At 32.1% G+C, this 26,161-nt stretch overlaps 1 protein-coding gene across 1 annotated transcript in view; it reads right to left on the reverse strand.

Moving 5' to 3' along the window:
* Nucleotides 1-26,161, reverse strand: part of LOC127730966 (mitogen-activated protein kinase kinase kinase 20-like) — a 65,071-nt gene that overhangs the window by 13,726 nt on the left and 25,184 nt on the right. Inside the window, exons 13-17 of the mRNA XM_052239602.1 lie at nucleotides 25,907-25,951; nucleotides 21,629-21,656; nucleotides 19,647-19,783; nucleotides 17,118-17,180; nucleotides 14,602-14,700 (exon numbers count right to left, since the gene is read on the reverse strand). Coding sequence (XP_052095562.1) covers nucleotides 14,602-14,700; nucleotides 17,118-17,180; nucleotides 19,647-19,783; nucleotides 21,629-21,656; nucleotides 25,907-25,951 — 372 coding nt within the window. The remainder of the gene's footprint in view (nucleotides 1-14,601; nucleotides 14,701-17,117; nucleotides 17,181-19,646; nucleotides 19,784-21,628; nucleotides 21,657-25,906; nucleotides 25,952-26,161) is intronic.

Below are 26,161 nucleotides of genomic sequence, written 5' to 3' on the forward strand. Positions count from 1 at the left end.
CCTTCTTTTACAGCAATAATGTTTGATATCTTTTATAAAATGTACCACTACAATATCCTCTCTTCAGTGGATTTTGTTTATCTCAGTTAGCAGGAAATCATATTTTATGGTGCAGGAGAACTTATTTTTTCCAATAAACAAAATGTACAAACTAATTACTGAGCAGCTGCACATAATTATTTGTCCCCAAGCCATCATATCAAAACTACAAGGAAAACTCTAATCAAATAAAAGTGTAGTCAGAAATCTTCAGCAGTAAAGCTCAAATCTTATGAAACATCATCATTAAGTGAAAACTGTCTACAAAGATCTTTATTAATCCTAATACTCTAATGCATGAAGACTTTCAAAGTAGTCTTGTGTAATGTAATCTCATCTTTCTAACATAATGCATCAAAGTTTTCTTTCAACCATTTAATAAAACATGCAGCAGCCTTGACATAAAAGAAGTGCTCCCTGTTAACTAAATCAAAAAGATAAAGAAATTGTGTATGTTTATTTCTAGTTCCATCCCATTAATAAATCTGACTTTTTTCTTCATTTCTTGACATGCTCAATTTTACTGCTCATAGATCTAAGTCAAAACAATTCATAACTACATTAATCTAACAGCTTATTAAAAACACATTACTTCACTACTCTTTGTAATCTACAACTTAACTTCCAAACAGAAAACTGACATAAGTAAGACATTCAATCATATCTTTCAAAAAAAAAAGGAAAAATAGAAAGAAAAACAAGAATATAAAAAGAAAACTTATTCTACAATTCATTGCAGACATAATTACAATAGAATCCTAGTTTTTATCATTATTCAAAATATGTTTTTTAAGTAACTAACTTCTTCAGTAGATATTTTTTTTATTAGTAATGACTCACAACCCAAATTTGAATTCTGTCTGTGTGTTCTGATTCTTAGCATTGTGTATGAGTTTCATAAAATTTGGATGAGACAAACTTAAGTCAGAGTGAGGAAACAAAAATAATTTGCAATTTTCCAAATTATAAAGGGGCTTAACTCTAGAACTGTGAGTGACTCACTGCCCAAATTCGAACTCTGTCTGCAAGTTTTAGTTCTTAGCAGTTGTGTATGATTTTCATAAAATTTGGATGAGGAAAACTTATTAGAGTGTGGAAACGAAAATATTTTGCAATTTTTCAAGTGATAAAGGGCACAACTCTAGAACAGTAAGTGACTCACTGCCCAAATTCAAACCTCGTCTGTTAGTCTTCATTCTTATCATTGTGTATGAGTTTCATAAAATTTGCATGAGGCAAACTTAAGTTAGTGTACGGAAATGAAAATGGGACAGACGGACGGTCAAGGATAACACTTAATGCGCAGGGATGCATACACCATAATATGATGTAATTGAGATATTGTTTCCACCTTCCGAAAAACTCAAACCAATTCTTATTGGAATAATTTGTATTCTGAGGAGCTTTCATTGTATTCCAAATCATTAAAATAAAATATACATATTTTCATATAACTTTAAAATGTAAGGACTTCTAACAGGTTTCAATCTCTGATAACTATACAAAAGTACTGGATGAATGTGAATTTCTATGAGAACATGAGTGTTATATTTTGATCACACAATTTAACCTTCATAATAATTACTTATGAAAGTGGCAGACTTGGAAACATCTTCTGTTCCTATTAAGCCTGACTTTTGATGTCTAAAATAATTGCTAGAAGTCATGTTTCCAATCCACTAGAAATTCTACATCTGAAAAGGCTGATTAAAACCTATGTAGTGTACATTTCTCACATCTCTGTGTCTTTACAAGTATAATTAGCAATGACATCATTTCTCTTTATCAACAAGGCATACACTATAACATGAACCTAGAAATACTGGATAGAGACCTATTATATTAACAAGATGTTATCAAATGTAATTTATTATCCTTTTCGTTAAAAAAAGTCAAATTGTGGAAAGACAACCCTCCTAAAGTAAATTACTGAAATTTATCAATTTGCATTAACCATAAATCTTGGTGTAAATAAGATACACCAAATCGAGCTAACACTGACATAAAGCAGAGCTAACACTGACATAAAGCAGAGCTAACACTGACATAAAGCAATGCTAACACTGACATAAAGCAGTGCTAACACTGACATGAAGCAGAGCTAACACTGACATAAAACAGTGCTAACACTGACATAAAGCAGAACTAACACTGACATAAAGCAGAACTAACACTGACATAAAGCAGAGCTAACACTGACATAAAACAGTGCTAACACTGACATAAAGCAGAGCTAACACTGACATAAAGCAGAGCTAACACTGACATAAAGCAGCGCTAACACTGACATAAAGCAGAGCTAACACTGACATAAAGCAGAGCTAACACTGACATAAAGCAGAGCTAACACTGACATAAAACAGTGCTAACACTGACATAAAGAAGAGCTAACACTGACATAAAGCAGAGCTAACACTGACATAAAGCAGTGCTAACACTGACATAAAGCAGAACTAACACTGACATAAAGCAGAAATAACACTGACATAAAGCAGAGCTAACACTGACATAAAGCAGAGCTAACACTGACATAAAGCAGAGCTAACACTAACATAAAGCAGAGCTAACACTGACACAAAGCAGAGCTAACACTGACATAAAGCAGAGCTACCACTGACATAAAGCAGATCAAAGTTATGTCAGCCTTAGATCCACCAAACCTTATGTTATCTTTTTACTGTACATCCTGAATGAATACAATCTACTATGCATACTAAGCTGGGTATTAATTCTATATGTCCCTTAAGTTTGTTTTATTTAATGTTATGTAAACAAAATACAGACATATTGGATGAATAAAATTACCAGAGATGTACATTATGTACTAAATGATGATGTAACAGTCATTTCAAATTAAATTTCCCAAGAATCCCTGTGGAAAACTATGCCAGGACTAATGCAATACATAGTCAGTGTAAACGTTCATTGACTAAAAGGATGTTAACTGTATAGGAAGAGAAGTCATATATACAAAACGTTGGGGACGGATGGACGCCAAAGAGAGACGATCTAATACAGCTTTTGACAAGTAATTAAATTAGTGATATATGTATTTAGACATTCTTTATTTCAAGTATAATATTTTGTACTGTTTGAGATTATTATTACCCCTTAGAAGTTTTAGTCGATAAGATATATAATTTATAGCACTGAGCTATTAATAGCCTAATTGACCTGGGGCAATGTAGATCTTATGAACCTGTCAGTGATATTTACCTATTCATGTATTAAAGGCTAAGCCTACAAAAACCAAATAATTTGACAGTGGTGATAATGACACCTTCTTTACCTGAATTTATTTTTATTTATCTGGATAATTTCATTTTTAAGTTTGATTTTATGTCCGTAATGTTGTCCTTTTATTGTAGCATATATCTTTTTTGTTAGTTTTTGTTCAATTCAGTTATTTCGTCCAATCAAAGTAAAGATTTGTGACATCATGCATGCCGTTACCATAGTGAAGCATCCTTTATAATGGGTCACAAACCAAAATTATACTGACTGCGTCAGAAAAAGGAAGTATATTTGTTTGATAAGTTCTAGCCAATTATCCATTCCTAGTTTTAGTAGACACCCTTTTTATCTTCAGTTGCATTCTAAAGAGCTGGTATAAAAATAAAAGTATTTTCTTTCAGTATAACAATTATTGTATGTTGCTTATCATCATTAAAACCAACCATGATAGATAATTGATGTTTTGATGTAATACAAATGAATATCATAAAATACAAAACAAAAAAATCAGACAACACAAAAATTAATCAAAAATATTCCAGTTTTAAACTTAGAAAATTTCAATTGAAAACAAGAAAGCAAATTCAGATTCAGATATAACATTCATAACAATTCTAATAAAGCCATGTCAAAAACCAAATCATACGTGCAACTGACATATGTGGTACACATATTCATATGGTGTCCTATAGTTAAAGGGACAAACATCATAATTTATTCCCTTTCCTTCATATTTAATGATTGAATAAATTACCCTAGGGCTTACAAATATATTCTTGTGAAATTGCAGCATTACACCTCTTAGTCCTGGAACCAATTTTCTATCATGTAAAACTTTAATGGCTTTTGTCTAACGTAATATGCACGAAAATGATCTTCATTTTTGTACACAATGGTCATTCCCTAAGTACATTGTATATGTAAGGAGTTGTAATAGGGAAAACTAGCAATAGTAGTTACATAAATGTGATCAAAGTGTTATACTTAGGAATTTACAATGAAGGAAATTATTCATCTCAGTGTATAATTGGCCTTTCTAACATAAACCAGGATTTCCTTGGCAAACTTCAGAAAGTGAAAATAATAAGTGTACTTTGATAGTGCTCATCCTTTTGACTAATATTATAGTCATATTCAGCTTCCAAGATATTCTCTATTATTACCACAATTTTCTATATGTAATGGATTCCTAAAGTTTCAATTAGTGTAAAACAATATTGAAAAACAAACATAACTCCATTAAAAAATCCTCAAAATTTAAATTTGAATGTCAGCTTTGGCAGATAATGATATATAAACAAAGAGGACAAGTTAATTTCTGCCTGGTTTGACATGTATTATGTCTGACAACAAACACTAATGTTTGATTAAGCTAATAATCGCCTGAAATGTTGGGTACATAAAAAACAAGCATGAGGGTGGAAAAGAGACGACCCTCATCACATCATATTATGACAATTTGATTCTGTATTCAGTGTCTCAACATATAATAAGGTTAGACATTGCTTTATAAAAGATTATCTTAACAACTATATAGAAGAAAAAGAAGGAGAAGAAGATGTTTTATTTCCATTAAATGGGCTCACAAAGAGCATATTACAATATAAGACATTATTTAAACAACAACACAAAAACAATAATCAAGTATACATACAAAGAAGAACAAGCAGTTTGAACATGAATGAACAACACACATACATTTACAAGTGTAATACCTCCTTCTCAGGCACACCCCAACATGAAAAAGTGCTTTTAATAAATTGGCAATTTATTAGATATGTAACTTAACTGCAAAAGCCACCAAGGGATGGTGCTGCATGACAAACATGGGAGATAGACGCACATGGTATACATGTAGGCAAATACACAATTTGGTTAAAACATTCTGAGCAGATGCACAAACTTGGCATGTCATCCTCGTGCCTGATGCAGAGGGGTTGATACATATTGTAAGGTGACCTGACTACAAAAGGCACCAGGGTTAATGCTAAATGACATGTCCAAGTATACATAGTACAAATTGACAAATTCTCATATATATATAATATATATATGGGAATAATTCTGATTGTCAATGATAAAAGAAATACAAAAAAGAACATTATTATTATTGTTGAATCTAGGTAACCACCATGCCATCATTGTGCCTAGTGCAGAGAAGCTAAATCTATACATTGCCTTAATCAATCAGATCACAAACAGATATTAATATATCAACATTCTCTCACATTAAGTAGCCAGATTAATTTTTGGCTAGGAATCAAGTGCTTAAAGTTAGGACAGAGTGAGTTAATCTTGGAGTACATGCAGTTTCTCCTAGTTCAACATGATGTGCATGAAAATAAAAAATGTTTTTCATGATCAATTTCATTTGAGGTGCACCTAAGCCATTCATAAAATAAAATAAATGGGGAATGTGTCCATGGGACACTCTTAGATGATGCCCCTGCTTGCATATAGTGTTATAAAGGGACATAACTCAAGAACGATAAAAACAATGCTACCCAAATTCATACTTGATCTAAGTTTTGTGGTAATAAGCATTGAGTATAAGTTTCATAACATTTGGTTGAGGTAAACTTAAGTAAGAGAACAGAAACTAAAAATTCAGCAATTTTTCCATTTGTAAAGGAGCATAACTCTAGAACGATAAAAGTGACACCACCAAAATTCAATCTTGATCTGTGTTTTGTGGTAATAAGCATTGTGTATAAGATTCATAACATTTGGTTGAGGCAAACTTAAGTTAGAGGACGGAAACAAAAATTCAGCAATTTTTCCATTTGTAAAGGGCATTACTCTTGAAAGCTACGGCGGGAGCATAAAAATATTTATCATCATCAATTTCATTTGAGGTGCACCTGAGAATTTTCTCCTCCGCTCAGGGGATCACAATAAAATAAGATATCTTTCAAGACCGAAGTTTGTCTTGAAAGTGCTGTAGCTTGAGTTTTCCATCAGCACAGTTGTGCATTTGAAGTGTCCACTAATCCTCATAGTACTGGTACAGCATTTTTTTGTATAAAAACTTAAAGCTATAATTGCTTGCAGAAGCTAAACTGCCAACCCCTTTAATATTCTTTAGAAAGAAGTTTAAGGATCTATACCATGACGAAATTTCTGACTCATGTAGTAATTTTGACTCTAAATATGCCTCCTTTAGTAGTGGAAAAGATGAACCTAAATTTTCAAGCCTCTGCCAGTATCTGATCATAGACTTTGCAATGTCAAAATCTACCTAGTTCAGAAAGAGTGGCAAAATGTGTTGCCCTTTTGCCAACGCCAAGTAAAAGTTTACAAAATTCAATATGTAGTCTTTCTGAAAGAAGCTTAGGATAAACCTGATCTACAGTTGTAGTCATAGATTTCATTTTTTTTTGAAAGGGCTAAAATGTCCCCAAATTTCTGAACTATATCAAAGAATAGGTTTAATTGTATGATCAAATACATGATGGCTGTTTTTACATCAGATGACCATGAGGGCATTCCGGTGTATTGTTGCCACAGACATTTCTACCCACGTGACTTTCGTTTTTGACTGATAACCGAACGAAAAATTACATTCCTTAGTGCTTGTTATATATCAATTTCATCAATAAATATTCATGAAAATAATTTTTAAGAACATAGATAAATGATATGAAAATGTTTTGTCATGAGAAATATGTATATCAATAACAATTCAAGAATACAGAAAATTTGTGTTAACGCATTGAAAGAATATCCCATGAACGTTTTGCGGGAAAATATGAATGCCTACTCAAATCCAATCTATTAGAAAAATCGAATTATTACAGAAGAGTGTCCACCATGCACTTGCACTGCACTATTATTAGAATAGTAGAATAGAATGATATACAAATTGATGAAAATTATATATACATGTAACTGTTATATACAAATATTAATATAATATATAACAACAAACCAGAGTATACTGATTTGTATCACTACAATATAATAGTTATTATGGTGAGGTTAAATTCTCAGTCATTTATTCATCATCCACGCACAAACTTGTCTCAGAAAAAAATATATCTATGTACCTTAACCTCACTTCAGGTATAGAGATGGGATTTTTTTTCTGAGACAAGTGCTTGTGACCATCCACAAGAACTTGCAGTCATCCGATGTTCAGTACTTCAATACTTTGATTTAAACTTGGATTCAGTGACAGAAAGCCTTGCATAACTTGTGGTAGGCTTTTAATGCCTTATTATACAATTCTCTCTGAGCGATGGAAAAAGATCCAGTTATTCCTAAATATTTACAATGTACAAATCTGTAAACCTCATGACTACTATGTGAAATGTACCAAATAAATTTTCAATTTTGAAATTATGACCTCCATTTAGGGCAAATGATCACAATGATTATGTAACAGTACATGGTACCTTGTTCTTTAGATTATCTATCAGCTCTATCATTAAACTGATTTACAAAAATGATGTAAAAAGGACTGAAATTTAGGTCATAGTAACTTTATTTAATAAAGGGCGGGTTGACAGAAACAGTTGGTTGCCTCATACTTTTTTATAGCAAGTTTTAAGTTTACAAAATCAGCAGGATGACCTCTATACTGAAAAGCTGTTAGGCATCTATGATCTATAGACCTATCTCTACACCAATTTTCAAACAACTGCTCAAGAATGCATAACTTAGGTTGATATAAAAATAAGTAGATGTGGTATGGCCAATGACACAACTATCCATCAGAGTTCACTGAAGTGGATGTAAGCAATTAAAGGCAACCGTACAACCTTCAACAATGAGAAAAACCCATACTGTACAGTCAGCTATAAAAGGCCCCGACATGAAAAATATGAAACAATTCAATTGAGAAAACTAACGGCCTAATTTATAACAAAACAATTTACGAAAAACAAAAATGACAGACATGAACCAACGACGACAACCACTGAACTACAGGCTCCCCACAACAAAAAGACACTAAGTACAGATCTGCGAGTACTCGCAGTTACTGACAGCTAGTTAAAAGCCAATAACAAAAAAAATCATGTATCTAAGGCTTAAATGTTTATCAGAGTGGCAATAATTCACGATACATGGCACCGTGGCATGGCTTACTCAGTAAGTTTCAAAATGAAATCTAGTGTAGCTTTACTGTGGTTAATATCATGCAAAATTTCAGAAATATCATGAGCTATTGTTGTAATAATGTGCTACATAATATGGCTTCAGTTACTTGAATTATGTCTAACCAGGTTCAGGTCACTGCCATAGGGCAATTGTCTTTTGTTTGTTATGTTATCTTCTTTTGTTTATGTTATCTTCTTTTGTTTATGTTATCTTCTTTTGTTTATGTTATTTTCTTTTGTTTGTTATATTTTCTTTTCTTTTGACCTGTTCTATACTTTTGTTGTCATGCTTTTGAACTGGTTAATGGCTTGCTTTGCGTTTCTGGTAATGAGGTGCGTAAGTTTATTTCTTGTAATAATAAAATCTTTAAAAGATTGCTATCTCAACAAAGGTTATTAAGATATTGGACAATAAATGCATTTTATCCTTATGTTAAATTTTTAGCCAAGGTGACCATGTTGTCTTTTTAGTAGGTACCCTAAGGATCATTCAGTCAAAGTTTGATTGAAATTGGTACAGTGGTTTCAGAGGAGACAATTTTTGTAAAAGTTAATGATGACATCCAACTCCAAGTGATTGTAATAGAAAGGCAATGGACTAGGTGAGCTAAAAGTAAAACATTCCATTATTCTTTTTATCGGCAATTTGTCGTAACAATATAATTCTTTGGGCAGAATATGACATTACATGACGTACTTAAATCAAAACTCATTTACGCATACCACTGTTTGAATGATGTCCCATGCAATTCATTGATAAATTGATAAATGCAGATGGACATGAAAAATGTGATGTTTTTGCAATGAACATGACATCATTGGCTAATATTATCAATTACTTAGTATCATGTCCTCTCCTGTCTGCAATCCCAATAAATATTAGTAGGATCAAAGGGAAAATGTACAAATTGCTAATACTTCCTTTTATCAGCAATTTGTACTTTTTTCTATTTGATCTTACTGTCTAATATTTTTCTATATCATCAACAGGACCAAATCTTTTTTTATGATAATCATACTCGGAAATTTTTCTGACCACAAGACCTGATACTTGAAAATATTAGGCAATGACATCACCTATCAGTGCAACAACATCACACGTTCATATCTATTCATGTCAATTTATCAATGAAATTTACACGATTTCAATCATACAACCTAACAACTACCCCAACATTTTGTATGCTCAAAAATAGTTTTACTTACTATTTCATTTTATTTCATATTCTAAAAAAAGAAACCAAAAATAAGGATTGCCAATAAAAAGAATAACGGCACTTAATTTTTTGATACTGACTTCATCAGCTGGAATATCAGCTCACCCTAGCAGGCTCGCTTGAAATTCTTGGCGATAAAGTCAGTATCAAATCAACTGTTAACACAGAGATATGTCTCGCTTTTTTGTAATTTTGATAATGCAAATGTTGAAATTAAAATAACAATTCTTTAACATGTAAGTTATGCAAATATTCAAAGTCAATGAACCATGACTGAAGGAACATGGCTAAACAATCTCCATGGAAATGAGATGTGCCAATGCTAGTACAACTGCATACCAAATACCATTGACTTATCATAAGTCGTTCCCTTTAAAAAAAAACCTAAACACGAACATTAACTTGTAAACTTTGTAAAAAATTCAAGATAAGGGGGTGGGGCTATATAATCTCAATGGAAACGAGACTTGCAAATGTCAATAAATTTGCATACCAAATATCACTGAACTGACTTAACATTAGCGGTTCATCTTAAACTGATCTAATCACAAACTAATAAATGTAAACTAAGCAAAAGTTTCAAAGTCAATAGACCATGACTGAGGGGGCAGGGCCAAATAATCTCCATGGAAATGAGATGTGGTGCTAATGCTTATACAACTGCAAACCAATTATCATTGGCCTACAACTAATGGTTCCCCTTGAAATGACCTAATCACAAACTACTACATGTAAACTAAGCAAAAGTTTCAAAGTCAATAGACCATGACTGAGGGGGCGGGGCCAAAAAATCGCCATGGAAATGAGATATGCCAATGCTTATACAACTGCATACCAAATATCATTGACTTACCACTAGTGGTTCCCCATAAATTGACCTAATCACAAACTAATACATGTTAACTAAGCAAAAGTTTCAAAGTCAATAGACCATGGCTGAGGGGGCGGGGCCAAATAATCTCCATGGAAATGATATATGCCAATGCTTATGCAACTTCATACCAAATATCATTGACCTACCAGTAGCAGTTCCCCATAAACTGACCTAATCACAAACTAATACATGTAAACTAACGAAAGTTTCAAAGTCAATAGACCATGACTGAGGGGGCAGGGCCAAATAATCTCCATGGTAATGAGATGTGCCAATGCTAACACAACTTCATACAAATATCATTGACCTACCACTAGTGGTTCACCATAAACTAGACCTAATCACAAACTAATACATTGTTGACGCCACCTCTGCCAATGCTGAAAACAGCATACCTATGTCTCGCTTTTTGACTCTGTTAAGGCAAGACAAAAACAAAATGCCATTATTCTACATTCTCCAGTAATTTAACCTGTCGTGCTATTTCCAGAAACATCCATGTTTAGCCTCATAATTAAGCAGCATAAAGTCTGTTCATTAGAAAAAATATAAATTTCTTAACACTTCTTCTTCCAAAAATCATTAAAACTTCAATTAAGTCAAATGTTAACATTTAACAACTTTACCTACACAGAGAATTATGTAATTGTAAATAAATATTCTCAACATCTGAAATATGTTATTAAAATTCTATATGTAAATAATTATTTCACCAAAGCGATTGATATTTTTTATTTTAAAAATCTTGTTCAAATAACAACTCCTCCCTCCATCCCACCCTCTATTTGAACAACTCTTAAAAATCAATTCAACACTGTCACTTTCGTTTTAGGCTTCAAAGTAAAATGGATAAGAAATTGACAACCCCATTATGATGATGGACAGGTATTAACCCTAACTGACCTTCAATGTTACCTTAAACAAACACAGGTAAAATACCAGCAATTAAATAAAGTGCAACACTACCCTACTACAATAACAGGTCTACAGTATAGTCTGACAGTTTAAAAAGATTGCACTTTCTCACCCTGTTAAAAGAACTATATCTTTATGAAAGATGAATATACTAAAATTTCAGTAACAGAATTAAATACAAAACTGACATTTTCCAGAAAGGAAAAATGTGTTTATTTATTCAATAATTGGTAAAAGAAAAAAAATATTTTTAAAATTTTACTCTCTTAATCATGAAAAACATTCTGTCCAAGTTTAATAACATTCAAAGATGGTTTGACAAAGTTATTTAAAAACTTAAACCACAAACTGCATCAAAATGTTAACATAAAAAAACTCAAATTGTCAGTAAAATACTTAAATATTGAATACCAATGATGAAACAATAGGACCTTAAATATTTTTGTTGCATGCAAGACAAAAAAATCAGAGCATGTAAAAAAAAGGTGCTGTCAAAAGGCTCATTATGGAGAAAAGAAGTTGGCATCAAAAGATGTCATAATTGAGTTAAGGGTAAAGTCTATCTATAAATTTCAATAGATTATGTCGCAAAATTTTCAAATAAATTCACAAATAATATTACAATGACAAAACTCTAGCTTTTGTTCAGATACCTTAATCCAATGAATATCCTGAACAACTAATGCAAACTTTTAGTATATCAAACTTACTTTCATGAAAGTAGAAAAATGGAGATCAAGAAACTAAATTATTGAACACAAGAATGAACTAGAGGCTCTAAAGAGCCTGTGTCGCTCATCTTTGTCTATGTGCATATTCAACAAAGGACACTCTCCAACATTGTAAACAAAATAGAATTCATGACAAAAATCTCTTTTTTGTTGATCTTGTATTGCTGATCATTTAGTCTGTTTAGTTTCTCTCTATCTTCTTTTTTTTTTGTGCACAAAACACAAAAGAGGGTAAAAAATCCTCATTTAAGGTCAATCCCTCTTATACTATAAAGAGTGACAGTCTACTTACTATATCGGCAAAATTTGACGTGTTAGTATATCTTGCCTTGCTGATCATTTTTGTGATTTAAAGTGTCAATTTATCTATTATAATTTTTATCATATAAGACAAAATGCCAAAAAAAATGGTAAAAATTGTCATTAAAGGGCAATAACTCCAATAAGGAGTCGCCGTACAATTTCCTTCGTATTGTCTAAATTGTAGATCTTGTCTTGCTGATCATTTTTGCTTGTTTAAGTTTCTCTCTATCTATTATAATTTTTAAGATATGAGGCAAAAATGCAAAAAAAATGGTAAAAATCATCATCAAAGTGCAATAACTCTAATAAGGAGTAGACTGGCGATCTTGACCATTAGACTTATTTTTAGAACTTGTTTTGCTGATCATGTTTGCATTTTAAATTTTCTCCCTATCTATTATAGTTTTCAAGATAATAGTCAAAAATGTAAAAAAAATGGTTAAATTTGTCATTTAAGGGTAGAACTATGAGAAGTCGTCTGGCAGTTTTGACATATGTGAACAATTGGTAGAGCTCAACATTCTGCACATTTTTTCCCTGTCAGATTTTCTCTATTTATAACGGTTTTCATAATAATAGACAAAACTTGCATTTTACCCCTATGTTCTATTTTTAGCCAGGTCGGCCATCTTGTTTGGGCGGCGGGGTCATCGGACACATTTTTAAAATTAAATACCCCAATGATGACTGTGGCCAAGTTTGAATAAATTTGGCCCTGTAGTTTCAGGAGAAGATTGTTGTGAGCTAAAAAGAGATATGTGACAGACGAAGGGATAAATGAAGACATACTAATTGATGGACAGACACTCATACTGGAAAACAATATGGCCCCTGGGGTACTTAATTTCTAGAATCACCAGAGGTTTATATCAGAAACATTGTGAAAACAGATATATATAAAGAAAACAGACATCCAATGTATTATTTGCAACGAATTTTTTAGGAAAGGACTTTTTGAAACTCCATCCAACTATAAGATAAGACATCGTTCCAACCTTTCAAGCCTTACCATGGTCAAGGAAATTAACAGAAAATATAGCTTAAAATAATATAATGTTATGATTTATTTGATATGAACAAAGAATGAAATCAAAAATACAATATCCACAATATATGGTATTAACTTTCAAAAGTACTCTAAAAATATACCCCACATCTCCTAATATTATAATAGTTTCAAGGTGTACATATCCATCTCAGAAAGTTCATCTGATCTTCATGGTTAATTGATCAACTTGTAGTTTTCTATAAGGTTATGGTTATGCAGATTAAATCTGCCAGACAAAATTGTCCACCTTGAAAAAATACATACACTGATTCTAGTTGATCTATTGCTCATAGATTCTGAGAAACTGAACAAACCATGAAAACGTAACATTAACCAATGAACCATGAAGTCAAAGTAGGATGGAACCTACCAGACAGACATGTACACTATACAATCTTTGTATACACCAAATATGGTTCACCTTTTACTTATAGTATTTGAGATACAGACATATCTACGAAACTTTACAAGATCACTTATCCCTGAAATGAGGTCAATGTCAGGTGAACCATGTCTGACAGACACGTACAACTCGCAAGGATCCAATATACCAAATATAGTTATCCTATAACTCATAATAAGTGGCAAATTCATGTGACAAAATTATTATACATATTTCAATCAGTCCCTGAAATGAGGTCAAGGACACTGGATGTATGAGTTGGAAATTTAAAAACATACCGCATTTGTTTACAAGACATTTAGTATCCAGCTCTTCAACCTTCTGAAATAAATGGCTCACATTCCTGTCTTTCATTCTGTGACTTTTTCCCAGGCGAGACAATAAAAAATTAAAGAATTTTACATACCCCTGTTGATGGTGATAATCTATGGTGATGTCCAAATATAAATGTCTATACATACCCCTGTTGATGGTGATAATCTATGGTGATGTCCAAATATAAATGTCTATACATACCCCTGTTGATGGTGATAATCTATGGTGATGTCCAAATATAAATGTCTATATATATACCCCTGTTGATGGTGATAATCTATGGTGATGTCCAAATATAAATGTCTATACATACCCCTGTTGATGGTGATAATCTATGGTGATGTCCAAATATAAATTTCTATACATACCCTTTTTGATGGTGATAATCTACGGTGATGTCCAAATATAAATGTCTATACATACCCCTGTTGATGGTGATAATCTATGGTGATGTCCAAATATAAATGTCAAGGTCACTTTCTTGTATAAGGATGAGGTATCTTTTGTATTTGGAGAGGCATCCTAAAATGATATATCAAAATATATGCCATTTCATTTCTGTTTTTCTCATATGCTGAGAATGGCAGTTCTTATAGTATTGTTTATTGCATTCTTATATATATTAATCAAAGTTCTTCAAATAATTTGATTTTCTTTATAAATATTTCATTAATTAACATTGCTGTATCAGCTTTTTATATGAATCCATAATGACATTAAACAACCAATCATTTATAGATGCCAAATTTGTACTCTTGCTTCTGACAGTTTGAAATATACATAATATTTAATAAATTTATATTCTGAGCACAATTTTTACAAGCATGAATATATATAAACTAGAGGCTCTTTGTGTCGCTCACCCACATCTTCAACAATGGCCACTTTTGAGTAAAAATCATTATGAAAAGGTGGATAACTCTATCTAGAGTTAAATGATAATTTAAGTCATGTTGACATATTTACAGGTCTTATCCTGTTGATCTTATTTTCTTTTTTAAAGTTTCTATTTATCTTGTATCTATTATAGTTTTCAAGAAAATAGACAAAAAATGCAAAAAAAATATAAAAAATTATCATTAACATGATTAAAGGGCAATAATGAGTCAACTGAAGATATCGACCATGATGGCTTATTTGTAGATCTTGTCTTGCTGATCATTTTTGCTGTTTATAGTTTCTATCTATCTATTATAGATTTAAAAATAAATGGCAAAAATGAAAAAAATTCAGTTTCAGTCATGTTCACTTATTTGTAGATCTTGTCTTGCTTATCATTTTTGCTAATTAAAGATTCTGTCTATATAGGCAAAAATGCAAAACATTGGGAAATAAATGGGGAATGTGTCCATGGGACACAGATGATGCCCCCACTTGCATATAACATTGTAAAGGGACATAACTCAAGAACGGTAAAAGACACGCTACCCAAATTCAAACTTGATCTGTGTTTTGTGGTAATAAGCATTGTGTAGAAGTTTAATAACATTTGTTTGAAGCAAACTAAAGTTAGAGAACGGAAATGAAAAATTTAGCAATTTTTACATTTGTAAAGGGGCATAACTCTAGAACAGTAAAAGTGACGCCACCAAAATATTGTTTTGTGGTAATAAACATTGTATGTAAGTTTCATAACATTTGGTTGAGGCAAACTAAAGTTAGAGAACGGAAACCAATTTTGGGATGTACGGACGGACGGATGTACAGACAGACAAGGGTGAAACTTAATGCCCCCTCCGCTACGGCGGGGGCATAAAAATTGTCATTTAAAGGCAGTAACTCCTGTAAGAAGACATCTGACTGTATCCATTGATCAAAGGTAGATTTCATCATTGTGAACATTTTTGACCTTGTCAGATTTTCTCTATCTATAACAGTTTTCAAGATAATAAACAAAAATTGCATTTTCCTTTTATGTTCTAATTTTAGCTGTGTTGGCCATATTTGTCTGCAGGTGGGGTCATCAGACAAATTTTTAAAACTAGATATTGATGATTGTGGCCAAATTTGGTTAGATTTGGCCAAGTAGTTTCAGAGGAGATGTCCTTTGAAAAAGTTAACAGATAAGGGATGACAGTGATGGACGCCAAGTGATGGCAAAAGCTTACACTGGTGAGCTAATGATATAGCCAAATATTTCACCATATCAAAAAGTATCATGAATAACAAATTTTTACACAAAGAAAAAGTAACATTTTCCACTTTTGTATTCAACATATTTAGTAATAACTTTTTAAATAAATGTGGAATGCGTCCATGGGACACAGATGATGCCCCCGCTTGCATATAACGTTATAAAGGCACATAATTCAAAAACTGTAAAAGTGACGCTTCCCAAATTTGTACTTGATCTAAGTTTTGTGGTAATAAGCATTGTGTTAATGTATCATAACATTAAGTTGAGGCAAACTTAAGTTAGAGAATGGAAACAAAAAATTCAGCAATTTTTCCATTTGTAAAGGGGCATAACTCTAGAACTGTAAAAGTGACGCCAACAAAATTCAAACTTGATCTGTGTTTTGTGGTAATAAGCATTGTGTATAAGTTTCATAACATTTGGTTGAGGCAAACTAAAGGTAAAGAACGGTAACCAATTTTAGGACGTACGAATGGACGTACAAAAAAATATAATTTTTCATAATCTCAATTAATTATTGTAGATATTTTTGTGTTCTCTGTAAGACTGTCCCATTAAAAATATATGTGGGACAGGGAAGGCACTTCATATCAACTATGGGTGGGTGTCATTTTTTATTTAGGGTGGGGGGTTAGGAAAATGTGAGAGAGATTAAGAAAATGTCCTATTAGGTGGTTATCCCATTTTCATAATGCTCTTTCAAAAATGTTTTTTTGTCAGGACAGTGATCATATTTGAATCTACTTGAGAAATTGGTGTAAAGTAATAGCTCGTGAAAATAACCTGGTTTACAGTTCCTTACCTTTGCTAATGGAGGGAAATTGAGCAGTCTGTGATTATGAGCTTTCAATAACCCTATCTCTGTCTGAAAGGAAATAAGATTAAATTGTAAGCGCAGATATGGCAAAAGGGGAGATAACTCTAACTCATTTCAGTCATTTTGTACACTGAATTTGATTCTCTGAAAAAAGTTTTTAAGTATATCAAATTTGAAATACCACTTCATTTGGCTGTTTATAGCAATTTAAATATTTTCTACTGATAATATTATTCATCATTGAAATCATTTTGTTTTAACTATTGTTTTTGTTTTTGTTTTTGTGTTGTATTTTGTTTTTTTGTGTGGTTTTTAAAAAAAAAAGTCATTTGTGTCCGTATGTCATTTGTGTCCGTATGCATGCAAAATGTCTTTGACTCTTAGTTGGAGATATAATGTATATTCAGCATGTTCAGTTATTAAAAAGAATAGAATGTCAAAATTGAAATGTCCATAGGATGATCTTCCTAACTTACAGATAAATCTAAGATATGTCCATAGGGTGATATTCCTAACTTACAGATAAATCTAAGATATGTCCATAGGATGATCTTCCTAACTTACAGATAAATCTAAGATATGTCCATAGGGTGATATTCCTAACTTACAGATAAATCTAAGATATGTCCATAGGGTGATATTCCTAACTTACAGATAAATCTAAGATATGCCCATAGGATGATCTTCCTAACTTACAGATAAATCTAAGATATGCCCATAGGATGATCTTCCTAACTTACAGATAAATCTAAGATATGCCCATAGGATGATCTTCCTAACTTACAGATAAATCTAAGATATGCCCATAGGATGATCTTCCTAACTTACAGATAAATCTAAGATATGCCCATAGGATGATCTTCCTAACTTACAGATAAATCTAAGATATGTCCATAGGGTGATATTTCTTACTTACAGATAAATCTAAGATATGCCCATTCAATGATATTCCTAACTTAAATATAAATCTAATATATGTCCATAGGGTGATATTCCTAACTTACAGATAAATCCAAGATATGTCTATAGGGTGATATTACTAACTTACAGACAAATCTAAGATATGCCCATTCAATGATATTCCTAACTTAAATATAAATCTAATATATGTCCATAGGGTGATATTCCTGACTTACAGATAAATCTAAGATATGTCCATAGGGCGATATTCCTAACTTACAGATAAATCTAAGATATGTCCATAGGGTGATATTTCTTACTTACAGATAAATCTAAGATATGCCCATTCAATGATATTCCTAACTTAAATATAAATCTAATATATGTCCATAGGGTGATATTCCTAACTTACAGATAAATCCAAGATATGTCTATAGGGTGATATTACTAACTTACAGACAAATCTAAGATATGCCCATTCAATGATATTCCTAACTTAAATATAAATCTAATATATGTCCATAGGGTGATATTCCTGACTTACAGATAAATCTAAGATATGTCCATAGGGCGATATTCCTAACTTACAGATAAATCTAAGATATGTCCATAGGGGGATATTCCTTACTTACAGACAAATCTAAGATATGCCCATTCAATGATATTCCTATCTTAAATATAAATCTAAGATATGTCTATAGGGTGATATTCCTAACTTACAGATAAATCTAAGATATGTCCTAACTTACAGATAAATCTAAGATATGTCCATAGGGTGATATTCCTAACTTACAGACAAATCTAAGATATGCCCATTCAATGATATTCCTAACTTAAATGTAAATCTAAGATATGTTCATAGGGTGATATTCCTAACTTACAGATAAATCTAAGATATGTCCATAGGGTGATATTTCTAACTTACAGATAAATCTAAGATAGGTCCATAGGGTGATATTCCTAACTTACAGACAAATCTAAGATACGCCCATTCAATGATATTCCTAACTTAAATCTAAATCTAAGATATGTCTATAGGGTGATATTCCTAACTTACAGATAAATCTAAGATATGCCCATAGGGTGATATTCCAAACTTACAGACAAATCTAAGATATGTCCATTCACTGATATTCCTAACTTAAATATAAATCTAAGATATGTCTATAGAGTGATATTCCTAACTTACAGATAAATCTAAGATATGTCCTAACTTACAGATAAATCTAAGATATGTCCATAGGGTGATATTCCTAACTTACAGACAAATCTATATGCCCATTCAATGATATTCCTAACTTAAATATAAATCTAAGATATGTCTATAGGATGATCTTCCTAACTTACAGATAAATCTAAGATATGTCCATAGGGTGATATTCCTAACTTTCAGATAAATCTAAGATATGTCCATAGGGTGATATTCCTAACTTACAGACAAATCTAAGATATGCCCATTCAATGATATTCCTAACTTAAATATAAATCTTTTAAGATATGTCTATAGGGTGATATTCCTAACTTACAGATAAATCTAAGATATGTCCATAGGGTGATATTCCTAACTTACAGATAAATCTAAGATATGTCCATAGGGTGATATTCCTAACTTACAGATAAATCCAAGATATGCCCATAGGATGAAATTCCTAACTTTTCTATATCAGCATGAGTCATTCTCAACAGCCTCTTCCCTGTTATATTGTGCTGTAAAAATAAGTCTGCATACTGTTCTAGGTCATCTGAGTAATCTGAAATTGCAATGAATATAAATATATTACATTTATGTTTTACGATAGTACAAGACAAATTCATTTGACATAAGGCGCCAATGGGTGTGGTATGTTGTAAGTTGTACAATACAAGTTCATTTGACACACATTATTAATATGGCAGTTGTAATTTGTAAGTTGTACAATACAAGTTTATTTGACACATGGTGCTTACAAGAGTGGTATGTTGTACGTTGGACAATACAAGTTTATTTGACACAGGGAGTTGTAATTTGTAAGCTGTACTATACAAGTTCATTTGACACACATCACTTATACGGGAGTTGTAATTTGTAAGCTGTACTATACAAGTTCTTTGGACACACATCACTAATACGGGAGTTGTAATTTGTAAGTTGTACAATACAAGTTTATTTGACACACGGTGCTAATGGGAGTTGTAAGTTTTATGTTGAACAACTCAAGTTTATTTGACACACAGGGCTAACTTGAGTTGTAAGTTGTATGTTGGACAATACAAGTTTATTTGACACAGGGAGTTGTAATTTGTAAGCTGTACTATACAAGTTCATTTGACACACATCACTTATACGGGAGTTGTAATTTGTAAGCTGTACTATACAAGTTCTTTGGACACACATCACTAATACGGGAGTTGTAATTTGTAAGTTGTACAATACAAGTTTATTTGACACACGGTGCTAATGGGAGTTGTAAGTTTTATGTTGAACAACTCAAGTTTATTTGACACACAGGGCTAACTTGAATTGTAAGTTGTATGTTGTACAATACAAGTTAATGATAACAGGGAATCAACTGTTTAAAAACAATGCAACAAAATAAAGTGATGAGTTATTTACTGATGTTTACATCATCATAACCACATGTGGAAAGAAGTCACAGAGAAATTAATATGTGATTTGTTGCCTAGGATACTATTATGTGTATTATAGTCATCTGTGATTTTCCTGTACTGATTTGTATTGTATCTTTTTTTTTAATCCTACTGACTGATACCGTTAATTCAGAAATTATTGTGTGCATTTATAATTGGGATTTTTGAAGAATTAACAAAAATGTGAGTTTAATTATTGCAAATTTAGGATAAGCTACATACAGATATATGTATTTGATATCAGAATGCGAATTCTTATTATCACGATACTCAAGTAGTCGCATTATTCGCATTAATACAAACCTTGCAATAATTTTTGAATTTACAGTATTCAGTAGGAGAGGTTTGAGATGTCAAAAAACTTACTGTAAATTCAGAAACTATTGTAAAAAATGCGACATGGTTATAATCGCAATAATTTATACTCGCATTTTGAAATTTTTTATATGAATTAAACAGGATTTTTCTCAATATTGCAAAAATTAAAATCTCATTTTAGTCTAAAATGACAAAATTGCAATAATAAATGCACGCAATAATTACTGAATTTACAGTAGTTTAATCCTGCTCAATATGCATCCAAGTCAGGAACCTAGAAATAATGTAAAGACATTTGTATATTGTTGATTGACTGGTCACTGTTTGTTAAAAGTCCACTTTTAGAAGATAAAGTATATATTTTTGAAGATAAAAGTATATATTTTTGAAGATAAAGTATATATTTTTGAGGACTGCATGTTGACCTCTAGATTTGTTTGTGTTGTTGAGTTGATGAATCATTGACACCTTTTCTCAACATATTTTTGTTATGTGCAAAAGTCACTTAAAATGCTTTATTTCTAACTTTTGAATCACCAAGAAATTTCAATTTATATATCCTATTGAAATTATCTTAAATCATACACTTATCAATGCATGTGATATAGGTCTGGTTACATAAAATCTATACTTCCAAGTAATATACTCACTGTTACTAATCTGTAGTATCCACTGGAACTGAAAATATATAGACAGAATTAGATATAGACTGATACTGATGCTGTAGAACACCACAATCTAATAAAGAGCTGTGCCATGAGTGCATGATACGCCGTCATTTTTTCAACAAACAAAGTTCTATAACTTCTCAATGTCATATTAGCAGAAATTTATAAAAAAAAATTAAAGGGAGCTTATCGTAATAGATATAAACCAGTCATCAAAGTTTCATGAAAACTGCTCAAAGCATTTTTGAGTTATTGTCAGAAAACTGGAAAATCCCCTCTTTTTTATGAATAAAATCCCATAACTTGGAAACGTAAAAATCTAAAATTCATAAAAACCAAAAGGGAGTTTACGTCAATAGATATAAACAATTCACCAAAGTTTCATGAAAATTTCTTAAAGCCTTTTTAAGTGATTGTCCGACATGCTCATGACGGACAGACAGACGGATGGACAGACAACGGTATACCATAATATGTCCTGTAAACGGGCATATAAAAATTACTATCAAGAACCAGTGGAAAATTAATTCTCAGCTAGCAACAGAATTGTCCTAGACATTCTTACAAATACTTAAAAGATGCCAACTAGGTACAGACACTCGGGCATCATTGAAAATCTAAATGTCTACTGTTGATGAAATTGTGTTGTTTGTTTTATTTATCTTTTTTATTCCATCTAACTCAATCTGCTTTCACATGTATCATAGCCTGACTGAGACATGCATCTTGAAATTAATTCAATATTGTTTAGGTTTTTGAATCAAAATCATTATTCAAAGGAACATTAATAACTAGAGGCTCTCAAGAGCCTGTGTCGCTCACCTGTATTTACTGATGCTTTGGAAATCATGTAAAATAAGGTTAAAATCATAATTAATAGTATTAGATATTAGATATTATAATGATATCTAAGATAATAACAAATAAAATGCTCTGCAGGGCGCAGCTTGATACGACCGCAGAGGTCGAACCCTGAACAGTTGGGGCAAGAATGGACACAACATTCAAGCTTGATACAGCTCTGAATTTGGATTGAAATTAAATATTTGACACAGCATAGGTTTCTGACACAGAATGAATGTGGTCTAAGAACTTAAAAATTTTAAATTGGACATTCACCTATTATGGTCCAATATCCAAAATCTAAATACATGGTTAGATTCAGCATATCAAAGAACCCCAATAATTCAAATTTTGATGAAATCAAACAAAGTTTAATTTTGGACCCTTTTGACCTCAATGTGGACAAAGTTGATAACGGGGCCCAAAAATCAAAAATCTAAATACATGGTTAGATTCAGCATATCAAAGAACCCAATATATTCAATTTTTGTTGAAATCAAACAAAGTTTAATTTTGGACCCCGATTTGGACCAACTTGAAAACTGGGCCCATAATCAAAAATCTAAATACATGTTTAGATTCAGCATATCAAAGAACCCTAAAAATTCAATTTTTGTTAAAATCAAACTAAGTTTAATTTTGGACCCTTTGGACCTTAATGTAGACCAATTTGAAAACGGAACCAAAAATTAAGAATCTAAATACACGGTTAGATTCGGCATATCAAAGAACCCCAATTATTCAATTTTTGATGAAATCAAACAAAGTTAAATTTTGGACCCTTTGGACCTCAATGTGGACCAATTTAAAAACGGGGCCCAAAATCCAAAAACTTAATACACGGTAAGATTCAGCATATTAAAGAACCCCAAGAATTCAAGAATAAAACCCCATTGAAATTGATCAAGAAATAAGCAATTTATACGAAGTATCTTCTTTTGCACAATACTGTGCAATTGAATATTTCTTGCTATTGCGCAATACTGTACAATTGACAATTTCTTGCTATTGCGCAATATTGTGCCAATGGATATTTCTTGCTATTGCGCAATACTGTGCAATTGAAGATTTCTTGCTATTGCGCAATACTGTGCAATTGAAGATTTCTTGCTATTGTGCAATACTGTGCAATTGAAAATTTCTTGCTATTGCACAATACTTATTATATAATAATTTACACATCCTGTTTGGTGTGTATCTCCTACCATATCATTATTTGCTTTTAAATATAAATCAGAAATAACCAACCTAAAATGGAAAATTTTAAAAGAAAAAAAAAGGTAAAAAGGAAAAAAAAAAAAAAAAAAAATCCCCCCCCCCCAAATTTTTTGAACCCCCTTATGATTCATCACCCCCAAACTCAATCCCAGCCTTCCCTTTGTGGAATGGTACCTTGCAGTACAATTTCAGAGAGATCCATACACTTGAACACAAGTTATTGTCTGGAAACTAGAAAAATGCTTATTTTTGGCCCCTTTTTGGCCCCCAATTCCTAAACGTTTCGGGCAATTACCCCCAAACTCAATTCCAGCTTTCCCTTTGTGATATGGAACCTTGTAGTACAATTTCAGAAATATCCAAACACTTACACACAGGTTATTGTCATGAAACTAGAAAAATGCTTGTTTTTTTGCCCCTTTTTTGGCCCCTAATTCCTAAAATTTTGAGTTAATTACCCCCAAAATCAATTACAGCCTTCCCTTTGTGATATGGAACCTTGTGGTACAATGTCAGAGAGATCCATACACTAACACACAAGTTATTGTCTGGAAGTTACAAAAATGCTTATTTTGGCCCCTTTTTGGCCCCTAATTCCTTAACTGTTGGTACCATAACCCCCAAAATCAATCCCAACCTTCCTTTCGTGGTATTGAACCTTATGGTAAAATTTCATGGAGATCCATTCACTTAAACTAAAGTTAGAGTGCGAAAACCAATGTGTCTTCGGACGACGCCAGACGACGACGACGACGACGACGACGCCAACGTCATACCAATATACGACCAAAAAATTTTTAATTTTTGCAGTCGTATAAAAACTGCAAAATTTTTGTAAAATTACTAACTCAGGGGCAGCAACCCAACAACGGGTTGTCGGATTTGTCTGAAAATTTCAGGGCAGATAAATCTAAATCTGATGAACATTTTTGCCACCTGTCAGATTTGCTCTAAATGCTTTAGTTTCAGAGATATAAACCAAAAACTGCATTTTACCCCTATGTTCTATTTTTAGCCATGGCGGCCATCTTGGTTGGTTGGCGGGGTCATCGGACAATTTTTTTAAACTACATACCCTAATAATGATTATGGCCAAGTATGGTTAAATTTGTATCAGTAGTTTCAGAGAAGAAGATTTTTGTAAAAGATTACAAAAATTTACGAAAAATTGTTAAAAATTGATTATTAAGGGCAATAACTCCTAAAGGGGTCGACTGACAATTTTGGTCATGCAACTTATTTGTAGATCTTACTTTGCTGAACATTATTGCTGTTTACAGTTTATCTCTATCTATAATAATATTCAAGATAATAACCAAAAACTGCAAAATTTCCTTAAAATTACCAATTCAGGGGCAGCAACCCAACAACAGGTTGTCAGATTTGTCTGAAAATTTCAGGGCAGATAGATCTTGACCTGATAATCAGTTTTCCCCTTTGTCAAATTTCCTCTAAATGCTTTGGTTTCAGAGATATAAGCCAAAATCTACATTTTACCCCTATGTTCTATTTTTAGCCATGGCGGCCATCTTGGTTGGTTGGCGGGGTCATCGGACACATTTTTTAAACTAGATACCCTAATGATGATTGTGGCCAAGTTTGGTTAAATTTGGCCCAGTGGTTTCAGAGGAGAAGATTTTTGTAAAAAGCTAACGACGACGGACGACGACGACGACGGACGACGGACGACGCCAAGTGATGAGAAAAGCTCATTTGACCCTTCGGGTCAGGTGAGCTAAAAATGTTCAATTTCAGCTAGTAATGAAGTTGTCTTTTTGTCACCACTAGGAATGAAGCATAGCTTTTAATAAAAACAAATATGAGCACCATACCCCTTATCATGGATTTGCATGAATGTTACAAACAAGAGAGCCAATGTATTGCTTATGAGAAAGTCCATAAATCAATTGGATCATAAACTCAAACAGCAGGATCATAATGCCATTAGGTACTGAAAATTCTCAGAAAAATACACAGAAATCCAATTCAGTGCTGGTGTTAGGAGGAGTTACATATATAAAATGCTTACCCCTTTTGTAAATATGGTTAGATCGATCTGTTCATTATTGGAAACCCTGACATCATTTAGATAAAACTCAAATAAGAGGTACAAAATGCCATTAGATAATAAAAGCATCTCTTAATATTTTAATGAAAAAATCCTAAAACCTGACCGAATCTAACCTATGAAAAACTTACCACATCAACTTCTCTCCATGTGTTGACATCAAATGATTCCAAATGCTGGAAAAAAGAAGCAAGAAATATTAATGTCCTTTTGACATCACAAAACAATTTTTTCCCCACAGTGTTGTAAATAAAATAATAATTTTCTAGTTATTCCATAAACATATACCCTTGTTAAATTACTAAATGTTCCCTGTCATTTTTTTAACAAGTTCAAAATGTGCAGTCTAGCCCAAAACTAATTCAATTCAAAATAAAGGTAAGGAG

Source organism: Mytilus californianus, unplaced genomic scaffold, assembly GCF_021869535.1.
Source record: "Mytilus californianus isolate M0D057914Y unplaced genomic scaffold, xbMytCali1.0.p SCAF_2, whole genome shotgun sequence".
Classification (NCBI taxonomy): domain Eukaryota; kingdom Metazoa; phylum Mollusca; class Bivalvia; order Mytilida; family Mytilidae; genus Mytilus; species Mytilus californianus.